At 38.1% G+C, this 24,385-nt stretch overlaps 1 protein-coding gene across 1 annotated transcript in view; it reads right to left on the reverse strand.

Moving 5' to 3' along the window:
* Positions 1-24,385, reverse strand: part of ULK2 (unc-51 like autophagy activating kinase 2) — a 241,121-nt gene that overhangs the window by 139,771 nt on the left and 76,965 nt on the right. The window contains exons 10-12 of the mRNA XM_007941497.2: positions 15,433-15,480; positions 14,802-14,890; positions 7,911-8,082 (exon numbers count right to left, since the gene is read on the reverse strand). Coding sequence (XP_007939688.1) covers positions 7,911-8,082; positions 14,802-14,890; positions 15,433-15,480 — 309 coding nt within the window. The remainder of the gene's footprint in view (positions 1-7,910; positions 8,083-14,801; positions 14,891-15,432; positions 15,481-24,385) is intronic.

The raw sequence follows: 24,385 nt of genomic DNA on the forward strand, positions 1-24,385 counted from the left end.
GCTGCATTGTAAATTTTGGTCAATGACATGAGACAAAGTATATGTGAACTGCTGTATGAAAAGTGAATTTACTTTGTAAATCTTTACCCAAATCCTAATAAAAAAAGAAAAAAAAAACCACAGAAGCCCTCAAAGGACTTTTACTAGCCAAAGACCGGGCTATTTAAATGTAAAAAAGAATAATGACAATGGAGTGAAAGATAAAAAAAAATTTTTAAATGTGAATTTAAAATTTATACTTTAAAAAATCTCATTGTTTACCCTTGGAAGATGCTAAGGAACCAACTCATTATTCTGAAAACCAGCAAATAAAAAGAAAAAAGGTTATCTCAGTAACCAAATATAGGAATTCTTTACAAAAGAATTTTAGCTAATAAAAGAAAAGGGAATAATAGAATTAATAGAGTAATAAATCTTTGGCAACCTCTAATGAAATAATCAATTTTGATAATGATCATCAATATTGCTCAAACTATTAAAGGAAAGGTCAATGGGAAATTTTATAAAGGATGGATCAGGCTAGTAACACCTAAATCCAGTCTTAACATCACACAGAAATACAACAGATACACAGTATCACCTTTGAAGTATTCTTGCCAAAACCATCAAACCTAAATACAAAGTACTGAGGAACATGTTAAAATGACACTATCGGCAAAACCCCAAAATGTGGGAAATTCTATAGGACAAATGGTCCAGTTTCTTCAACAAATGGTAAGAAAATAAAAGATAAGGTGAGAAACCTATACATTAAAAAGAAACAAAAGAGACACAGCAACCAAATGCAATGTTTAAATCATGCTTCAAATAGCAAAAAAATTCTAAGATAACTTGAAGAGATGTGAACATGGACTAGATACTTGATGATAATTTTTGCACTGCTTATCTTTTTAGAGGAGCTCTGGTGGGATAGTGCCTAAGACACTTCACTGCTAACCAGAGGGCCAGCAGTTCAAACCCACCAGCCACTCCTCAGAAGGAAGACTGGACAACCTACTTCTGTAGAGATACTGCCTCGGAAACCCAAGGAGGGGTCGCTATGAGTCAGGACCAACTCAATGGCAGCGAGTTTGGTTTGGAATCTTTTTAGGTTTGTTAAAAAGAGCAGTGCTTATGGAAAGCAGTATGGTGATTCCTTAGAAAGTTGGAAACAGAAATATCATTTGACCCAGCAATCCCATTATCAGGTACATATCCTAAAGTGAGAGCCAGGACAAGTACAGATATATTCACACCCACGTTCATTGCAGCACTATTCACAGTAGCAAAAAGATGGAAACAACCTAGGTGCCCAAAAACAAAAGAATTGAATGGATAACCAAACTACAGTACATACACATAATGGAATACTACGCAACCCTAAAGAATAATGTAGAACCTGCAAAACACTGCATAATGTGGATGAACTTGGAGGACATTATGTTGAGTGAAAAAAGTCAATCACAGAAGGAGAGATGTTGTTATCAGTCTGCTACTGTGAGAAGTCAAGGAAGGGTTTACATATGGAATGAAACTTTCTTTGTTGGTTATAAGCACTGGGAGGGGAGGGGAGAGAACACTGTTAGATAGATAGAGACAAGTACTGATTTGGGTGAAGTGCACCAAATGTGAGCAACCAACACAGTGGCACTGAGGAAGAGGAAGACAGAGAGAGGTACATGGGAGATACAGACAACAAAGATGAGCCCTTTTGCACATACATTACTGTGTTGTCAGAGATGGCAAACACTGATCTACAGGTACACAGATGGGTGAACAGGCTGAACAATCAGGGAGGTCTAGACAGGGGCAAGTGTGCCCATGACAATATATAGGGTTGGCAGAGGATGTTTCTATAAGCGTATTTGTATGTTCTGTAAGAATGTCCAGATATACAGTAGAGCCAACAAGGGACAAGACAGTGGTGACTTCTTGGCTACAGCCAGCTACCTGGAGGGACAAAGCAGTTGGACCTGTGGGCTTTGGACCATGGTCCCAGGAGACATCAGGGTCAATTGGCATAAAATACTACACAAAAACACTGTTCCACATCCTACTTTGGCAAGTAGTTGACCGGAATCTTAAAAGCTTGCATATGGCCATCTAGATGCAACAATGGGTCTTTCCTCATCCAGAGCAAAGAAGAATGAAGAAAACCAAAGATGCACGGAAACAGTTACTCCAAGGGACTGGTAGACCATGCAATCCTCAACCTATATGACATGAGACCAGAAGAACTAAATGGTGCCAGGCTACCAATGTCAACCACTCAGGGGGGGATCTGTGTAGGAGATCCTAGACAAAGTGGGAGAACAATGTGGAACAAAACTCACAATTATTAAAAGAAAAAAAGACCAGCTTTCTGGTCTGATAGAGCCTCATGAAACCCCTGAGACTATGCATCCCACCTGCCCTTCAGGTCTGGAATTGAACTCACTCCTGTGACTTCCAGCTAAATAAAAGACTGGCATATGGGCTGAACATTTACTTCAGGTAGATATGTTCCTTGGAGAGATCAATCATGGGAGAAGGGAAGGGCAGTATATGCACAGGGAGACTGCTCACGGCGCAGGAGTGCATGGGTGGGAAGGACACAGGGAAGAGGTAACTATGGGGAAGAAGTGGGAAAAGAGCTGTTACATTGTGGGAAATTGCAGTCAATGTCATGAGACAAAATGTGTATGAACTGCTGTATGGAAAATGAAATTGCTCTGTAAACTTTTATACAAATCACAATAAAAATTAAAGAAAAAAATATACTAACTGGAATTTTAGTTTAAGCCACCACCTTTATGTTCTCTGCCATAATTAGGTGATCACTTAACACTGCGGGGGGGGGGGGGGAAGCAGTGCTTTATTTTTATACATAACTGAAATATTTATTAATGAAATAACATAATGTCTGCATTTGCTTAACATAACGTAACTGAGTAATAGATTGGGGCAGGCATACTAAACAAGATTGGCTGTATGTTGGTAATTGTAAAAGATGGATTACTGATACTTGCAGGGTTCAGGTAGTCAAGGAAAAGTCTGAAACAAACTGGGGAAAAAGAAACAAATTAAACACTTACTTAATAATTAAAAACTAGGGTGTGGTCAAATGTTGTGGATACAAGAAGCTGAGGACTGAGAACTGAGCTCAGGATTTGGCAGCATATAGATCTTGACAAGAGTAATTTTAAAGAATTAAAAATAAATACATAAATATCATGCAGGGAAAAGTTAAACTATCATTAATATCCTCAGAGAGAAAACATTATACCCTGAAACAAGAACAAAGAAAAGGGAAAAAAGAGCTTCTGAAAATTAAATATATGACAGCATAAATGAAAAACTCAATAGAAGCATTAGAAAGTGTTAAAGCAATGTCTCTAAAAGTAAAGCAGTAAGACAAAATGACAAAAAAAAATCAAAAGAAAAAAGATAAGAAAACACAGGCAAATACACAAGTGTTTGTTACAGTATTATTTTTAAGGTGTATAGATGTTTTAATGTTGAGACATCAAGATACGAACTGATGCCTAAGATCTGGCAACACAAAGACCTTGATAAAAGTTTTGAAAAACTAGAACAAAATGAAATAAAAAACATTTATACCTATTCCACAAAAAAAGCAAAGGCAACTAGAATTAAACAAAAGCTGCAAATGTCCTTTATACAGGAAAGTATAAAACTTTCTCAAAAGACATTAAAGAAAACCTAAATATAGAAACACACACATTCTTGAGTAGACTTAGTACTGTAAAGATCCTACTGTTTACAAAAAAACCCACACAACAGATGTTATTTGTGTAAAAATATGGTAGTTGCCTACAACTTGTTTGTACCAATAATTTATAGAGTTGAAGTTGTACATGTCTAGTGTATCCACTTGAAAGAAATTCTGGCACCTGTATACAAGTAAATCTGTTACGTGTGGTAACTGTGAAGTATCAGTATCAGTCAGTAAGAAAACGGATTTATTGATTTAGGTGCAATATAAAATTCAGATATTAAGATAAACTAGATATATATCTAGATATGAATAAATATGTATGAATAACAAAGAAAACTATAAAAACAAGCATTCTGTATACCATTTATATACCATTCACTGTTATCTTAGTTATCAAGTACTGCTGTAACAGAAACACCACACATAGGTGGTTTTAACAAACAGAAATTTATTTTCTCACAGTATAGGAGACTAGAAGTCCAAATTCAAGGCAATGCTCTAGGGGAGGCTTCATCTTGGTCAGTTCTGGAGAAAGCCCTTGTCTCTTCAGTTTCTGTTCTTACATTCCTTGGCCATTTTCATGTGGCCTGGCATCTATTTTCCCCCATCTCCGCTTGCTTCTCTGTACTTAATCCACTCATTTCCCTCAACGTAACTAGCTTAAAACACTCTTCTACACTGATACAGCCTCATTAACAGAAGAAAACCCTATTTCCAAACAGGATTACATCCACAAGTACAGGGGTTAGGATTTACAACATCTATTTTTTATAAACACATTACAATCCATAACAACAGTAAAACAACAAAGATACTCCATGTTAAGTATGGATACAGATATATGTAAAAGTATAGTATCTACAGAAAGAAGATGCTTCTGCCAACAGCAGAAAGGGAAAAGGACTTTAGCTGTACCTATAATATTTTAATTCTTTAAAACAGAAAAAGAAGCAAATATGGCAAAATACTGGCACATATTAAATCAGGATGGTGGGTGACCTGAGTATCTGTGTGTTATTTTCTATTTGAAATATTGCATAATTTAAAAAGTTTTAACTATTTTTTGAAAGAAATAAAATCACTCTTGCAAAAAGGACAAGGAGGCCACATATTCTGACCTCCTAGAACCCCACAAGAGGAATGCAGAATCACCATCAATAGCCCAAGGCCTATTACTGCAAGGCCAGACATGCTGCCTCCCTCTAGCCCTTTCACCAACCATTCCTCCCAAAGCACCCACCACCTCTCTTCTGAGTTCCATAATTCACTGCAGTGGCCACAAAGAACTCACAGATTATGAGGTTTATTAGGGAAGCACCAGGCTACAATTTGAGTTTAGGAAAAATGCTCAGTCTCTCTCCCCAGCCCGCCATCTCTCAGCCAAATCTCTCACAGTGTCTCCCCCAGCAGTGCACGTCCCTCGGTGTCTTACTCAGCACTGTGTGTTCTCTTGCGGTCTCTTTCCCAGCAGCACGTGTCTCTGCATGTGTCTCTTTCGGCAGCACGTCTTCCTCAGCCAGCAGTCAGAGAGAGTTCTACCTCTAGGAGGCCTCCTTTTGAGCTTGGCAGAGTGGCCAAACCAACCAATCATAACCACAGAATTCTAAGCACCTAGAGAGTGAGCCTCCCATAACACTGCATTGTGCCACGCCCAACAGAAATAACCCAGGTGGGTAACATTTACAATCAGGACCTCCTCAGTTGCTCATTCCACCACTGAGTTTACAATGACTTATGGGCAGAAAAGCCATACTAAGTAATTTACTACACTGCAGGCCACCCCCTGGATTTTCCTAGCCATTATCCCTTTTATACATCAAAAATTCACATCCCAAAAAATCCCCTTCACCATCAGTTTAAGAATAACCACACCCAGGAAAGTGTGTAAGCCAGCCACTTCATGCCTTTATTTCCCCCCATTTTAAATAGCCAATTTCTAATTTGCCCATCCCTATCAAACCAGTACTCTGAAGAGACAAACATGGTCCTTTCTCTCTGAAGAATCTTCTGTTCTGCTTGGAAACTTCAGGCATGTGGATCCATAAACAAGCAAAGTCCAGCCCAGCTCAAGCCATCAAACTGTAGCAACTTAACACCAGCTCAGTGTCAAACATCTTCCTCTTCGTTTGGTCGGGTTCTGGTCAGCTCAGCCCTAGCCATCCCAGCTAGGTCATGGGTGCCAGCTGCCAAGTTTGGGAGTCACACTCTTCCCTTCACTTCAGACCAGCCAGCACTTTCTCTTACATCTTCAGTTCTCAGAGACTATTTCAATGCCCATAGGCTTACAACTCCTTGCATGTCAGACCAGCCAGCCCTTCCTCTCATCACCAGCCTCTGTGGCCTAGGTTAAAGAGTACCAAACTCTGCCCGTTTCTTCTTTGCTGCACTTCCCCCATTTCCACTCAGGTGGACCCAGGTGGTCACAAGTGAGCAACATACAAGCCTAGTACTCACTGGCTTCCTTTAACTTTCAGTCCTGGAAGGGGTTTCTCTCATGGACCATGAATTTTGAAGTATAAAAGGGACTGCTGGTTGAGGAAGACATGCTGCCGAAAGAGACACGCACAGAGACACGTGCTGCTGGGAAAGAGATGCAAGAGACATGCAGTGCTGAGTAAGACACTGAGGGACATGCACTGCTAGGGAAAGAGACTGTGAGAGACTTGGCTGAGAGACGGCGGGCTGGGGAGAGAGACTGAGCATTTTTCCTGAACTCAAATTGTAGCCTGGTGCTTCCCTAATAAACCTCATAATCTGTGAGTTCTGTGTGGCCACTGCAGTGAATTATGGAACTCAGAAGAGAGGTGGTGGGTGCTTTGGGAGGAATGGTTGGTGAAAGGGCTGGAGGGAGGCAGCATGTCTGGCCTGGCAGAAATAGGCCTTGGGCTATTGATGGTGATTCTGCCTTCCTCTTGTAGGGGGATTGGTTCTAGGAGGTCAGAATATGTGGCCTCCTTGTCCTTTTTGCACTCTACTGGATGATTCTTAAAAGTTAACTCCCAGTTCTCATATTAGTTCTAACTGATCATAAACTGCCATATAATATTGCTGTGGTTGTCATGTTTTCGCTCCCCCATTAATTCCTGCAAAGTGTCTGGTCTGGGGAGTATAGTTTTTAAAACAACCAACCAGTGCCTTGTTACTGTTGTTGTTATGTGCTGTCGAGTCGGACCCGACTCACAGCGACCCCTCCTTTGGTTTCTGAGGCAGTATCACTACGGAAGTAGATTGCCCAACCTTCCTTCAAAGGAGTGCCTAGTATAAGAAAAAAAAAGCCATCAATTCTGACTCATGGCAAGCCCTGGTGAGTCAGAGCAGACCTGTGCTCCATAAGGTTTTCAAGGCTGTGTCTTTTCAGAAGCAGATCATCAGGTCTTTCTTCTGAGGTGCCTCTGGGTGGGTCTGAACTGCCAATCTTTTGGTTAGTAATAGAGCACTTAACTGTCTGCACCACAACAAGCAGGTATAAAATAAGTAAAAACAAGTATTGAGTTGACAAGCAACTCAATAGACCTCTATGCAAACTTCTTCGACCATCAATACCTGCACAGAGTCAACATTTGGTATTATTAGATTTCTAAAGCAACCAGATTTGCAGCTTTTCTGATCCTATTTGTTCACAACCAAGCCTCGGTCCCTTCTTTTTTAATAGTTTTACCTAACTTCTCTTTTTTGTAGGTTTCCTAGTAGTCTTCAGCATGCCAAAGAACACATGCTTTCTTGTTCCTTTATAAAAATTCTTCCTATATATTTATGAAGCACATTCCTGAACCTATATAAGTATTTTCTGAAGGATCCAGAGCCATTGCCAGCAAGTCAATTCACAGGAACCCTTCATAGGACAGAGTAGAACTCCTCTGAAAGTTTCTAAGACTCCTTTGCCTCTCACATTTTTTTTACAAATCAGTTCTTCCTTTAATTTCTTATCTGAATTTTGTTCATCCTTCTGGATTTTCTACCTCTTATTTTTGGCTACAATTCAACTAACTTCCTAAAATGTTTCCATCTACTTCAGATCCAGAATTACCGTTTTATGGAAAATGACTGAATAGATAGATACTAGCAAAGTAGGTATATAATTTTGGGAATCTAAATAACTAAATAAAATGACCATTTGAAAAGGTACCCTAAACAAGCAGTGATCTACAGTTTAAGAAAGTGCTAGTCTAATAAATTAAGAACTATAACGTGTACAAGTAGAAAAGATTCTCACATGAGTGGTCTGACGAGATGTTGTGTGGAACCAAAACAAAGTCATCCGTGTCACAAGAAGAGTTCTTGCTACTAGTACTGGCAGAATCTTTGGACACTTGTAGATAGTTGGGAGGACCCAATGGTGGGGAAGGTAAGTTTTCCTCCTGAATATGCTGCATATCTGGAAGGGACTAAAATTAACAACATAAAATTAAAACTGGTCTAATAATCAAATGCAAGTCAGAATAGCCATTAGACTAAGGATTTCTTTTTTCTCCATAAAAATGGGCATAAAGATCAATCCTATATAAAGTTAAAAAAAAAAAAAAATCTTTGGAAAATCTTCCCCATAGAAAAGCAGTCTAAAAGTACCTTTGCATAAAGAATTCTTAAATGATGCCCAAAAGTGATACCTAAAAATACATTGTACTACTTATCACATGTACAGATCTGCCTCTCCTGAAATGTTTGCGAGGTGAGTTTTTATCATGCCAGTATCTTAAGTCCTCAACTCAGGGCACAGCAAAGCAAATACTCAATATTCATTTAATTACTAAAGATAAAGTGTCCAAGGGCTTTAATGACATCCTATCCAAAAAAGAGTTTTAAATCTACAGTGGAGAAAACATGACAAAAGGGAAAGGAGGAGACCACATTAAAGAGTAAACAAATCAGTAAGATAATTACAGTAAAGACTAGAGATGTATTCACACTCACAGAAATAAAGGTTTGGAAAACTTTACAGATGTGGATGTGTTCCTTTTGTTTTTGTTTCATTAGGGGAGGAGCTGGTTGTCTATAGGAGATAGGACAGTATGGGTTTAAAAAAAAGTATATAAATATTTAAACAAATACTTAGGCCAAGCTAGCTGTATATTTTCTGGCATTTGCCTAATTCAAGAATGCTAGTGACAACGCTAACTCAAAGTCTTGCTTATAGAATGATTTTCAAAAACCGTCAACTTCATAACTCATTTGTATTAAGTCCCCTATGCTCTGGTGGCATAATGCCTAAGGCATTTGACTGCTAACTAGAAGGCTGGTGATTCAAACCCCACCAGTCACTCCTTGGAAGGAAGGCTGGGCAATCTACTTCCATAAAGATACTGCCTCAGAACCCAAGGAGGGATCCGCTTTGAGTCGACTGGACTAGACGGCAGCATTACTAGCTTGCTTCTGTTTAAGAAAAGGAAAAATGCTACAGAATGCTCTTTAAGTCCAAACCTTAAGCACCCAGGTTACTGCCAGTGCTACTCTGAAGGTTACTGTGTAATGAATCAGTCTGAAACCTCCTTATAAATTCTTGATGAGCCCTCATGTCACAAGGTAATAAAAAAAGAGAAGGAAGATGGAAGGACTAATATTACTGAGCATCAAACATGGGCTAAGCACTGTTAAAGAGTTTTCCATTTCATTTGTTATTCAACATCATTCTTCTCCACAGCATTACATCCCATTTCACACACAAATATGGCAGGATTTTGAACCAGTTCGTTCCAGTTCAGCCCCCTGCAGAGACTTTGCATTTCTATCCCAGATATACTGAAAGAATTCACCTGGGGATCTTTAAGAATCACCTGGGTGTCCTGTTAAAATGTAATTTCTCATTCAGTATATCTGGAGTAGAAATGCAAATTCCCAGCAGGGGGCTAAACCAGAATGAACCTATTCAAAACCCTGCAAACCATTCTTTTGACATTACTGCCTTTCATGTGGTGACCTTACTCTCACTTTTCCTTCTATTTCTTGGGACTCCTCCTTATTCTCTTTTGTAGGTACCTACTTCTCATTCGTCCCTTAAAGGGAAGTGGACGAATATATAATTCTTCACTCATATAATGAATTCAACTACCACTTATATAATAACTATTAAATCTATACCTCCAGACTAGATTCTTTCTGATTAGCTCTAAAACTCGATGCCACTGAATCAATTCTGACTCATTGCTACCCTATAGGATGGAGCAGAACTGCTCCATAGGATTTCCAAGACTGTAATCTTTAAGGGAGTAGAATGACCCATATTTGGGCAGAATGGCTGGTACAGCTAAGTGCTTAACCACCATGCCACCAAGCTTTAGACATCTCCATTCACTTGCTTATGTAACATGTCCACACCAGTATAACATTAACTCATCTTCTTTATACTTGAAGGTACTTTTTTTTTTTACTTCACCATCATCCATTCATTCAGTCATCATCAAGGTATCTCTCTTCTTTAAGACCCAAATTCAATCAGTGTTTAAATTCTGAACATTCTACCCTCTTTTATCTTTCTTTTAGCTGGCCCTTCCTCTTCTTTCCAACTGCTGCTGCTTTGGTTCAAGCCAAGGTAAAAGAATAAAAAAAAAAATCCCTACAAGACTCAGAGCTGTTCTCCAACCTCTAGCAGAGAGATAGCTCTACTTTCTAGCTCTCTTCAATCTAGTCCTCCACCTCATTTTGGAAGAATCTAGCTAAAATACACACTGGATCATATCACTCCTAAGGCTTACCACAGCTTTTTGGATAAAGTTCAAATTCCTTTGCTCGGTACCTAAATTCCTTCAAGATCTAGCCTCTGTTTACCTCTGGAGCCTTATTTCTCCTCACTACACTACAAATGTTCTCTACACCTGCCAGACTGAATGATTTACAGAAGCTCTTTCCAGAACTTCTGTAATGAAAGAAAAGTTCTACATCTGGGCTATCCATATGATAGCCACTAGTTATATACAGGGAGCTCTGGTAGCATAGTGGCTAAGACACTTGCCTGCTAACCAGACGGCTGGCGGTTCAAACCCACCAGCCACTCCTCGGAAGGAAGGTTGGGCAATCCTACTTCCGTAGTGATACTGCCTCGGACACCCAAGGAGGGGTCGCTATGAGCCAGGTTTGACTCGACGGCACATAACAACAACAGTTATATACAAGGAGATCTGGTGATATAGTAGTTAAGGTATTTAGCTGTTAACCAAAAGATCTGTGGCTCAAACCCACCAGTCACTCCACAGAAGAAAGATGAGGCAGTCTGCTTCCATAAAGATTTATAGCCTTGGAAAACCCAATGGGGATCGCTATGATTCAGAATTGACTCAATGGCAATGAGTTTGTTTTTTTTTTTGAGTTATATATGACTACTGAGCACTTGAAATGTGGCTAGTGTGACTAAGAAGCTGAATTTTAAATTTCATTTAATTCTAACAAGTTTAAATTTAGATAGTCACCGGAGGTTAAAAGCTACTATACTGGGCAGCACAAACTAGAATTCCTTCACTAACATGTCCATGACTTCATATAGAGGGTTTCTTCTGCCTAAACTATCATTCTTTTAGTTCTTCATCTTATGAACTCTTTCTTCAAAACTAGGCTCAAACAATCCTGAGAAACATTCCTAGATGTGATTCTGATGTCCATCATCCATGTTCCCATAGGCAATAAAGATACATATGCATATGTTTCTAACAGTGACTGAGTTACCTCTTCTCCGCACAACTAAATTAAAAGCTCCTTAATCGAGACCAAGTGGTCAATAATTAATTTAAAACAAAGATGAGAATGTACGGAGGCAGAAAAAATAGATCAATGGACAAGGAATAACCAGAACTAAAATAATGAAAATGTTCATGCACTATGAAGAATGTAATAATGTCACTGAACAATCTGTATAGAAATTGTTGAATAGAAACCTAAACTCCTGTGTAAACGTGCACTGAAAATAAAATATTATTTTCCAAAAAGCTCCTTAATATCAGGAACCTTTTCATCTTATTCATTAGCATAAATGAGAACCCAACATAAGTAGATATTCAATAAATGTTATGTAATTAATAAATAGATATTCAAGAGATAGTATCCAAATATCATTTAACCTATAGTCAGTATATAACTAAATGAGCAATTTGGACATTGTGTTGTTGATTTATTTATTTAGTAGGTATACGTGTGCGGGTGTGTGTGTGTGTAGAGATCTCTCTGAAATAAAGCAGATATGGATATTTGCGTAAGAATGTTATTTGTGCATACTAATGTGTATTAACCCTCAATATGAGTCTATACCTTTCCTAGTAAAGAAGAGGATGCAGATTATGTTAACTATTAGGCCTATTAAGCCATTCCATCTTCTAATCTCACTAACTAGAGAGTATCCACAAACTTTCCTGCTATCTCTTTTCCCCCTGCTTTCCTTTTTATTTCCACTGCAAGTACTAGCTTTTAATACTTTCTAAAAGTATAAATTTTTCTACCAAAGAATTTAGCACCTAAATGTGCCTATCCTCTACCTCCAGCTCTTCCTCACTTCTGCTAATTCTCCATTATGATCTCTTTTCTAGCAACCCTAGCTTAGCTTCTGTTTTGCTCTCCCCTTCTGAGGCTACCCTATTCAACAAAACCCCCAACATGCTCTCTCAAGTCAAAGTAATTTCTAAGTTAATTTTCCTTTTACACCTAGTCAGCACTCCACCTATGTTTCATAGGCTCCATTATTCTCTCTCCCACATTCCTTTCTCCAGTATAAGCTTTACTATGCATATTATGTATCACATTATGTCAAATTTAAAAAAAAAACTCACTATCATTGAGTTAACTCCTACTCACAGCAACCCAAACTTTTGGTTTTCCAAGGTGGTAAATCTTTACAGAAGTAGATTGCCTCATCTTCCTTCCACAGAGTGGCTGGTTGGTTTGAACCAACAACCTTCTGGTTAGCAGTCAAATGCTTTAGGCACTGTGCTACCAGAGCTGTAATAATAGCTACCACTATAGACTACTACTAAAGAGCTCTGGTGGCGTAGTGCCTAAGGCATTTGACTGCTAACCAGAAGGTTGGTAGTTCAAACCCACCAGCCACTCCATGGAAGGAAGACTGGGCAATCTACTTTCATAAAAATTTACCACCTTGGAAACCCAAAGGGGGTCGGTGTGAGTCAGAATCAACTCGATGGCAGTGTTTTTTTTTTTTTTTTTTTTTTTAAATTATAGGCTACTTATTACAGACTAGGCACCTTCTATATACTGCCATGACCCACCTGTGAGTGAAGATTAATTTGGACTATGTTACAGATAAGGAAACCACGCCTCAACTCTTAGATAACTGACTTGCCCAAGGATACAAAGTGAGCAAATAGCAGGGCCAGGACCAAAGCCAGTTCTGCCTGGCTCCAAATAAAAAAGTCCATGGTCTTTCCATGTCATCTATATTTCTACTTGACCAGCTCTAAACCCACTGTTTTGTATTCCAGACAGAATGGGGCACTATACACAAAGCTTTTTTTCCCCTCTTAATTTCTTAAATTTATGGGAATGTAATTCAAGTTTTATTAGCACATCTGCTTTTTTCTGTTTGGTTTAAGCTTGCAGAGTTGCACAAGAGAGGTTATTTACTGATTTTGGAACTCTTCTGTCTACAACAGGCTCCTTCAGCATGTGCTTTAGCTATAGGCTATTTGGTTTCCCTGGAAAATAATACTAATAGCAGCTGCAACTGTGAGCACTTACTATGTGCCAGGCAAGTGCTTTTGATAATTTATCCTTAAAGAATATGAAGTGAGTAAAATATACTTATTATATTATACATTAGGGATGTAGAACCTCACACTCTTAACTATGAGTTGCCTCAATCCACTAATCACACAACCTCTTCCTATTATGGATCTTCCACCATTCTACCAGCAGAATAGGAGTCTGGTAGTGTAGTGCCTAAGGCACTTGACTGCTAAACAAAAGGATGGTGGTTTAAACCCACCAGCCACTCCTCAAAAGAAAGATTGGGCAATCTACTTCCGTAGTGATACCACCTTGGAAACCCAAGGAGGGGTTGCTATGAGTCAGGTCTGACTTGATGGCACATAACAACAACAGCAGCAGCAGAATGCAAGAAAATTACCTCTGCCAGGCTAAGCTAGAAAAGATTCACAATGCCTAACCCAAGAGCTCTACCTTACAAAAAGGCCTCAAGATCACAATCCTCAGAGGATATGACAGAATGTGAGGGGAGGGTGAAACACTAGGAGAGGAGAGTAGGAAGAAATGGCCAGAAGTCCTCAGGGTCAGGAAGAAGCACTTCACTTCAAGGAACAACAGCCTGGAGGAAATGGCTGGTAACTTCTGGGGAAGGAACAGGTTTGAGTGGAAGCAACTTTAAAGGGCCAGTAATCCCTGGCGGTTCAAACCCACCAGCCACTCCTCAGAAGGAAGGTTGGGCAATCCTACTTCCATAGTGATACTGCCTCGGAAACCCAAGGGTCGCTATGAGTCTGGCCGACTCGATGGCACATAACAACAACAACAACAATCCTGATTAAGAGAATCACAATGAAGAGAATCTAAGTCTGTGAAGTCTAACTCAGAGGTCACTCCTTCATCATTGGAAATCTTATGAACAATAAGCTGATGTTCATGACATTCAGATAAAATGAATATTTATTGCCCATTAATCTTTAATGGGTACTCTTTGTTTACCAGTATCATAACCAAAATTCCACAAGACATAAAAAGATTCATTGTTCAGAGGAAAACGAATCAGAGGGGTGACATTTCTTGCTAAAGTTTACAAAGTGAAATAAGGATGGGGGTCCAAACTCAGGCCCTTTTGACCTATCTATAATGATCTTTCTCCTAAACCCCAACTGCTCTAGTATAAACTATAATAAAAAGAATACCTGTAATGTATTTAGGAGCTCTAGTGGTATAGCGCCTAAGGCATGTGACTGGTAACCAGAAGGTTGGTGGTTCAAACCCACCAGCCACTCCACGGAAGGAAGACTGGGCAATCTACTTCCACAAAGATTCACTGCCTCGGAAACCCAAAGGGGTCACTATGAGTCAGAATCGACTCAATGGTAACGAGTTTAGTTTTTTTTGGTAATGTATTCACAGTAAATGCAAAAGCACTAACTCTGAAATTATTTTTAATAAAACCAAAACTTACTGGTGGAGAGGCAAAACGACAAGATGGAGAGCTGGCACAGGAGCCTCCAGTGACAGAACCAGCATACACAGGCACTGGAACTGGGCAAGCTGGAAGAAGAAAACACAGACAAAGAGGTGTATCACTTTATAGCCCAATTACGTGACTTTGTCTAATAAGAAAACGTTTCAAAACAACTACATCTTTGTACTGACCAAAAATTGGTATTCATCTACTACAGTGAAACCTGTAAGAGCCAGAATTTGATGGAACTGCCTTGTGTTTCTGAGTGTTGCAAGTTTTCCACCATTGTTAGGGTGCAGTCTTACTACCTATCTATCGCTTGTTTTAGTGGAAAGTAATTTTCCTTCTCTGACAGGTTTCTACCCTATACAGGTTTCAGCTTTCTCATGTTTTACTGTATTAGTACTCCCATGGATGAAACTAAAAATGCAGAAATTACTAAAAAGATTTCAAGTTGGATTTGGAAGGAAAAACAGAACTATTATTAAATAAAAACAACAGATATCGAAGAAGAGCTCAATGAAACTTGAAAAGCTCTGTAAAAAATTAGTTTTGCAATACAAAATACTAATTATTCTTTAAGTTTGCATTCACTCTTTAAGTAAAAATGAAAACACTGAGTACTTACATTTTTTTACTGGAACTTGCTCAAGGAAAGGATGGCTAAAAAATGCTTCTGTAATGAAAAATGAGAATGGAAACTATAAATTGACGTTAAATAGCAAGAAAGTTAATCTTTTCAAAGTATTCAATGTAATTATCTCTGAGATCATAAATTAATTTCTTTGTATAGCCTGCATTTCCCATAAATGTAGAAGCATATGTTTATAAACTATAAAAATAATAATTATAAATAATTTATAAGCAATGAAAAATTTTTAATAATAATTGTGAGTTTTCAAAACATCTATTACCAACAAAATACCTTCTGATATCACTTAAATTGATGTGTTCTTCAATTTGTGCCATCTACAAGTAGATACTCTGATAGGAGTATTCAGATCACCAGGTCCTTGCTAAGGATATATTTAAACTATCAATCAGAAAACTAAACCCAGTGCCACTGAGTCTATTTCAACTTATCGTGACCCTACAGGACATAGCAGAATGAGGACATAGGATTTCCCAGCCTGTAATATTTATAGAAGTAGACTGCCTCATCTTTCTCCCATGGAGTGGCTAGTGGATTCAAATCATCAATCTTTGGATTAGAAGCCAAATGCTGCATCCCTAGAGCCCCTCATTTAAACCACATCTGTTGTTAACTATCCTAATAAGTAATCTAGGCAGCTGATCTGTGTAACAAACAAAAAACCCCATAAAACATGTTTAATGAAAATTCTTATTAAATTAACCCTAACACTGAAAATTTTAGAAAAATGTGACTGCTTTTTCCTGGTCCAATAGTTGCAATAGCAATAGAGATTTATGAAAATTTATTCCAGAATTTTGATCTGTTAATATATAAGCTTCTAGCCAAAGAATCTACAAAAAAGCAAATTAAACCAAAAGAAAAATCAGAAGGATATAATACAGAGCAGAAATCGATAAAAAACAAAATAAACAGTAAAGAAAACCAACGAAACGAAGAAATTATTTGTGTAAAAAGATGAATAAAATTGACAAACCTCTGTCTAGACAGAATAAGCAAAAAAAAAAAAAAAAAAAACTTTACAAACTGAAAATTTAGGAATGCGAAGGGGCTATCACTATAAAATCTACAGAGAAAACAATAAGGTTATAACAAATTTAAGGTGCTCTGGTGGTACAGTGCCTAAGGCATATGATTGTTAACCAGAAGGTTACTAGTGCAAACCCACCAGCCACTCCAAGGAAGGAAGATGGGCAATCTACTTCCATAAAGACTTACCCCACCTTGGAAACCCAATGGGGGTCGCTATGATCAAAATCGCGTTGATGGCAGAGGGATTGGTTATAAAAAATTTATGCCAGTAAGTTGATTAATTTACAGGAAATACACAATTTCTTTGAAATATATAAATTGTCAACACTGCTTCAGGAAAAAGTACAAAATAGGAATAGCCCTCCATCTAAAAAATGTTAAGACTTACAAGAAAGCCTTGTTGTTGTTGTTATGTGCCGTCGAGTCAGACCCGACTCATGGCGACCCCTCCTTGGGTTTCCGAGGCAGTATCACTACGGAAGTAGATTGCCCAGAAAGCCTTATCACAAAGAAAATTCTGGGGCCAAATGATCTCACAAACGAATTCTATCAGAAATTAATAATCAAATAATGCCAATACAATTTATATATTCTATTAAAAACACAGAAGGAAAAAATACATCTTATTTTATGAGGCTAGCAACATCTTGATACCAAAACCAAAAAACATTATTACAACAAAAGAAAACTACAAACATCACGAATGTTGTTGTCAGATGCCATCGAATTGGTTCCAAGTCATAATGACGCTAACTTACAACAGACCAAACACTGCATAATCCCATGCCATCCCCATAACTGGTGCTATGTTTGAATCCACTGTTGCAGCTACTGTGTCAATCCATCTTACCAAGAATCTTACTCTTTTTCACTGACCCTCCACTTTTCCAAGCATGATGTCCTTCTTCAGGGACTGATTCCTCCTGATTAATATATCTAATGATGAAGTCTCATCATCACTGCTTCTAAAGAGCATTCTGGCTGTACTTCTTCCAAGACAGATTTGTTCACTTTTGTGCCACTTCAGGGTATATTCAATATCTTCATCAACATCGTAATTCAAAGGCATCAAATTGGTCTTCCTTATTCACCATCCAGCTTTTGCATACATATGAAGAGAGTGAAAATATCATGGCTTGGTTCAGGTGCACTTTCATCCTCAAAGTATTATCTTTGCTCTTTAACAAGTTAAAGAGGTTTAATTTTTTTTTTTTTTTGTAGCAGATACGCCCAATGCAATACACTGTTAGATATCTTGACTGCTGTTTCTATGGGCACTGATTGTGGATTCAAGTAAAGTGAAATTTTTGACAATTTATCACAATGTTGTTTACTGGAGAATCTGTAAGGATTTTTATTTTCTTTATGTTAAGGTATAATCCCTATTGAAGGCTGTAGTCTTACATCTTTATCAGTAAGTGCTTCAAGTCCTCTTTGCAGGTGTTATCTGCATATTGTAGATTATTCATCAGTGTTCCTCTGATCCTGAGGCCACGTTCTTCTCCATATACTCCAGCTTCTCAAATTATATGCTCAGCATACAGATTGAGTATGTATGTTGAAAGTATACAACTGGCACACATCTCTTCATTTTTAAAGCACACAGTATGCCCTTGTTCAGTTCAAACTATGGCCTCTTAGTCTATGTACAGGTTCTGCATAAACACAATTAACTGTTATGGAATTTCTACTCTTCACAATGTTACTTACCCATAATTAGTTATAATTCACACAGTTGATTATCTCTGTATAGTCAATAAAACACAGGTAAATATCCTTCTGGTATCCTCTTTTTTTTAGCCAAGATGCTTCTAATATCAGCAACAACAGCCCTCATTCCACGTCCTATTCTGAATCCAGCTTGAATTTCTTTCAGTTCCTTGTCAATGTATTGCTGCAATATTTTTTAATTATCACCAGCATAATTTTACTTGAATGCAAAATTGAAGATACCATTCAATAATTTCCACATTCTGTTGGGTCTCCTTTCTTTGAATAAGTATAAATATGGATCTCTTTCAGCTGACTGCCCAGGTAGCTGTCTTCCAAATTTCTTGGCACAGGTGAGTGAGTGCTTCCAGCATTACACCTGTTTGGTAGTCTGTCAGTTTCAGAAGCCTTGTTTTTCACCAGTGCCTTCAGTGTAATGTGGATTTTTTCCATTGGTTCTTCATTTTATACTACCTCTTGAAATGGCACAATGCCAACATTCTTTTTGGTACAATGACACTGTGTATTCCTTCCATCTTCTTTTGATGCTTCCTGTATCATTCAATATTTTGCCCATAGAATACTGCAACTTGTGGCTTGAGTTTTTCTTCAGTTCTTTCAGCTTGAGAAATGCTGAGCATGTTCCTCCCTTTTGGTTTTCTAACTACCAAATAAAAAAAAAAAAAAACTCACTGCTGTCAAGTCGGTCCTGACTCACAGCCACCCTTCCTTGGGTTTCCAAGGCAGTTATCTCTATGCAAGTAGATCACCCAGTCTTCCTTCCAAGGAAACCCACCAGCCTTCTGGTTAGCAGTCAAATGCCTTCAGCATTATGCCATCAGAAATCTTTCAATATTTCATATAATACTTTACTTTGTTTATTCAAGCTTCTGTTTGAAATCTTCACTTCAGATATTTTACTTCATCATTTCTTCCATTCGCTTTAGCTACTCTACATTCAAGAGCAAATTTCAGAGTCTCTTCTGACATCTACCTTGGTCTTTCTTTCTTTTCTGTTTTTTTTAACAAGCTTTTGTTTTCATCATGTCTGCTGTCCTTGATTTCATTCCACAATTCACCTGGTGCTTGCTCAGTCATTAGTGTTCAATGCATCAAATCTATTCTTGAGATATATCTTAATTTAGGTGGGATATACTTACTCTAGGTCATACTTTGGCTCTTGTGGACTTGTGTTAATTTTCTTCGGCTTCAATTTGAACTCACATATGAGCAACTGATTGCTCTGCAGTTGATCCCTGGCCTTGTTTTAACTGATGATATTAAGCTTCTTCATGGTCTCTCTCCACATATATAGTCAACATGATTTCTGTGTATTCCATTTGGTGAAGTCCATGAGAATAATTTTCTCTATGGTGTATTATGCCTCCAGCATAAAGGACAAAACCAAAACCAAATCAAACTCACTGCCATCAAGTTGGTTCTGACTCATAGTGACCACTCCTTGGGTTTCTGAGGCAGTATCTTTACGGAAGTAGACTGCCAAGTCTTCCTTCTAAGAAGTGGCTGGTGGTTTTGAATTGCCAGCCTTCTGGTTAGCAGTCAAATGCCTTAGGCACTACACCACCAGAGCTCCCAATTAAGGGAAAGAAAGGGGTAAATAACATGAATGAGAAATGAAACGGTATGAACTGGTGTATGGAAATGAATTTGCCCTGTAAACTTTCACCAAAATCACAAGAAAAAATTAAAAAAAGAAAGAAAGAAATGAAATGGTCAACATCAAAACAGAATCAACCAAAATTAAAGAACAGAATAGTATGAAGAACTATACTACAACAAAACTGAAAACCTAGAAGAAATGGACAAATTTTTAGATATACAATACCTACCAAAATTAATACAGACTAAGGTAGAAAATTTGAAATAGGCCCATCCACAACAAAATAATAAAGTTAACAGTTCATAAAAAAACCTCTCAACAAAAAAAGTCCTGGCCCAGATGGCTTCACTGGAGAATTCTACCAAATATTCACACAAGAACTGACACCAATACTACTCAAGCTATCCTAGAACATTCTAAGGATGGAATACTCCCAAATTCATACTATGAAGCAAGTATATCCCTGATACCAAAGCCAGGCAAAGACATCATTAAAAATGAGAATTACAGACCAATATCCCTCATGAATACAGACACAAAAATTTCAGTGAAATACTAACCAGCAGAATCTAACATATCAAGAAAATAATACATCATGACCAAGTGGGAGTCATACTAGGTATGCAAGGATGTTTCCACATTAGAAACATAATCAACATAACATAAATAAATCAAAGGAAAAGAACCACATGATCATATCAATCAGTGCAAAAAAGGCATCTGATAAAATCCAACACCCAATCCTGATAAAAACTCTCAGCAGAAAATAAAAGGAAAATTCCTCAGCATAATTGAGGACATATATGCAAAAGCAATAGTCAACATTATTGTCAAAGGAAACAGACTGCAAGCATTCCCCTTGTGTACAGGAACAAGACAAGGATGCTGTCTACTCAACACTTTATCTGGAAGTCCTAAGTGCACAATAACACAAGAAAGGGAAATAAAAGACACCCAAATTGGTAAAGAAGAAGTAAAATTATCCCCATTTACAGATGATATGATATGAGTCGGGGCCGACTCAACGGCAAATAACTACAACAACAACAACAATGATCCTACAGGAAATCCCAGAGATTCAGCATGAAAATTAATGGAACTAACTGAAAGATTCAGCAAAATGACGGGGTACAAAATCAACATACAAAAATCAGTCAGAATTCTTTACATCAACAAACAGATCACTGAAAAGGAAATAAGGAAAACATTATCATTTACAATAGCTATTAAAAAGATATAACACTTAGGAATACATCTTGACGTAAAAGACATATAGAAAGAAAACTACAAAACACTACTACAAGAAACTAAGAGAGACCTACATAAATGAAAGAACATACCATGCTCATGGGCAGAAAGATTGAACACTATAAAAATGTTCAATACTATCTAAAGCAATCCCCACATACAAGGTAATCACGATTCAGATTCCAGAAACATATTTTAAGGAGATGAAAAAGTCAATCACTAATTTTGTATGGAAAGGAAAGAGACATCAGATAAGCAAAGCACTACTGAAGAACAACAAAGTACCTCAAAACCAAGTATACAGCCATGGTAGTCAAAACAGCCTGGTATGGGTACAATGATGAACATGTTTCACAAAGGGCTAAAACTCATTACATGGAGAAGAGATAGTCTCTTTAACAACTGGTGCTGGCAAAACTGGATAACCATTTGCAAGAAAATGAAGCAAGAACCATGCCTCACACCATACACAAAAACTAACTCAATATGGATCAAAGACCTAAACGTAAAATCTAAAACAATAATTTACATCAAAGAAAAATATAAGGGCAAACTCAGAAGCCCTAATTTATGGCATAAAAAAACAAACAAAAATTACCCCAAACTCACTGCCATTGAGTCAGATCCAACTCATAGCGACCCCTTCTTGGGTTTCCGAGGTGGTATCACTACAGAAGTAGATGGCCCAACCTTCCTTCTGAGGAGTGACTGGTGGATTAAAAACCTCCAGCTGTCTGGTTAGCAGTCAAATGCCTTAGGTACTATGGCTACCAGAGATCCCTGGCATAAATAGACTATCAAATATAATAAAAATACACAAACAACAGAGGAGAAGCTAAATGACTGGGACTTTCTAAAACTAATGCTTACACAAATCAAAAGAAAAAAAAACAAAAATCAATTTCACCAAAAGAGTAAAATGAGAGCCTACAGATTGGGGAAAATATTTGGCAACAACATATTCAACAAGGGATTTTAATGTCTAAAAATTATAGAAAACTTCAACATCTCCACATCAAAAAGACAAACAATCCAATTAAAATATGGGCAGAGGACATGAACCGAACCTTCACCAAAAAAAATATATTCAGGTCGCGAACAAGCACATGAAGAAATGCCTGTGATAATTAGCCATTAGAGAAAAGCAAATCAAAACAACAACGAGATATCGTCTAACCCCAGCAATAATGCTGAGTTCAAAAAATCAGAAAAGAAAAGATGCTGGGAAGTGTGTGGAGACACTGGAACTCACCTATACTGCTGGTGGGACCATAAAATGGTACAACCATTGTGGAAAATGATATGGTGCTTCCTTAAAAAGTTGGAAACAGAAATACTATTTGATTGGGCACACATACTACTAGGTAAAATATCTGTAAGAAATGAGAACGGATCTATTCCAGTATGGCAGAATAGGCAGAAAGTCTGCACAGACCCTCTTCAGCAAAGTAAAGGGAAACCAATAAACACAGACACAGAAGATAATCCTGGACCTCTGAGCCTTGAAGGGAAGGAATATAGAAGTGGACTAAACCCCAACTAGCCAAAGAATTTGCATGGAAGTACCAAAAAAGGAGACATACAGACCTGGGGTCTGACAGCAATCCTGAGTGATCCTGATGGCACAGACAGCTTGGATATTGCTGAGTGGCGGTAGGACCTAAGAATTAACCTAAAAATCAGCCCTGCTAGCCAGGGACTGCACGCAAGACTGCTCTGGTGGCTGTGGAGTAAAAGGGGAAGCAGCGGTGAAGAGGAAGACGGGCTGAGCTATGGACTTTTGCCTGTCCAGAGGGCACCACCATTTTGAATGTATACAAGTGGCTTAATCACTTTGGATATATAAAGAGATAGAGCTCTCCATCCAGGGGCTTAAGAGGTTCTGCTTTCCAGTAACCCCAAGGACACTTGGACCTGCACAACAGAAAAGGTGCGACATTCCTCTTGTTACTCATACCCCACATCCACTTGGTGAATGGAGCTGCGGCCACCCCCCACTCCCACTCACCTTCCGGGCCCGCAGGAACTCCATCCTAGTCTGTGTGCTCGAATGGAGCCTGGGTGCCCTGCACTGTCCTCCACCAATTTTTTTCTTTTTCTTTTTCTCTTTCTTTTTCTGGTGTTTAGTTTGCTGGTATTTGTCTGTTTTAAAACTACTATTATTATTAATACTTTTCTCCTTTTTACTGTTCTTCCCCTCCTAAGTCATAGTATATACACCTTTTTTTTATCTTTTCCCAGTTCCCAGTTAAAATTTTTTTTATTTTTCCATTTTATTCTCGTGGTAAACCCCGTTCCTTTCCCCCACCCCATTTTTTTCTTCATTATTTTCTTTGTCTAACTTTTTGTTCTTAGTGCCTTATCCCCAGATATTGCAGGTTTTCTTGTTTTTTTCTTCTTTTCTCCCTTTTTTCTTTTTGTGGTTACTGTTCCTATGTGTATTTTTTATCCATGTGCTTTTAGTTTTTTCATGGTCATTCCATTGTAATTTTTGTTTAACTAAGTGGGAGAAAGCAACAGTCCCCATAAGTTATAACGACACCCACAACTCCTACAACTTCACTTACTGAGCAAGAGCCACCATCCTCTTCTCCACCAACAGGCCAACAAAAAAAAACCATGAAGAAGGACCTGAATCACCTTTGGGTGCTCTTCACAAACAGTTAACAGAGATCTAAATACAACAATGCCACAATGCCTCAGAGAAAACAGACCATCACAGTCCATACAAAGAAGCAAGATAAAGTGGTAGAAACAAGGGAACAGGATACAGACCCAGAACACATTCCTGAGGAAGAAGCAACATTGGAACTCTCTGATAAGAAATTCAACAGGGTGATATTTAGGTATCTTCAAAGGACTGAGACAAATAGAAAGAGGAGCATATATCTATTCAGGAAGTCCAAACAACCCCAAACAATACAGACCCAAAAAGAAAATCACCAAGACACATCATCATCAAACTCATCAAAACTAAAGAAAAAGACAAAATTCTGAAAGCAGCACGGGAAAAATAAAAAGTTACCTACAAAGGACAGCCAGTAAGAATAAGCTCTGATTCCTCAGCAGAAACCATGCAAGCGAGAATGCAATGGGATTGTATATATAAAACCTAAAAAGAGAAAAAATTTCAACCAAGAATTATATACCTGGCAAAATTGTCCCTCAAATATGGTGGTGAAATTAGGAGCTTTCCAGATAAGCAGAAACTAAGGGAATTTGTTAAAACCAGACCTGCCTTACAAGAGATGCTGAGGGGAGTCCTTTGAACAGAGAAACAAAAATACTAAATAACAACTGATCATTAATACACAAGAT

The sequence above is a fragment of the Orycteropus afer genome, unplaced genomic scaffold (genome assembly GCF_000298275.1).
Source record: "Orycteropus afer afer isolate SDZICR_OR568_19922 unplaced genomic scaffold, OryAfe1.0 scaffold00080, whole genome shotgun sequence".
NCBI classification, from domain to species: domain Eukaryota; kingdom Metazoa; phylum Chordata; class Mammalia; order Tubulidentata; family Orycteropodidae; genus Orycteropus; species Orycteropus afer.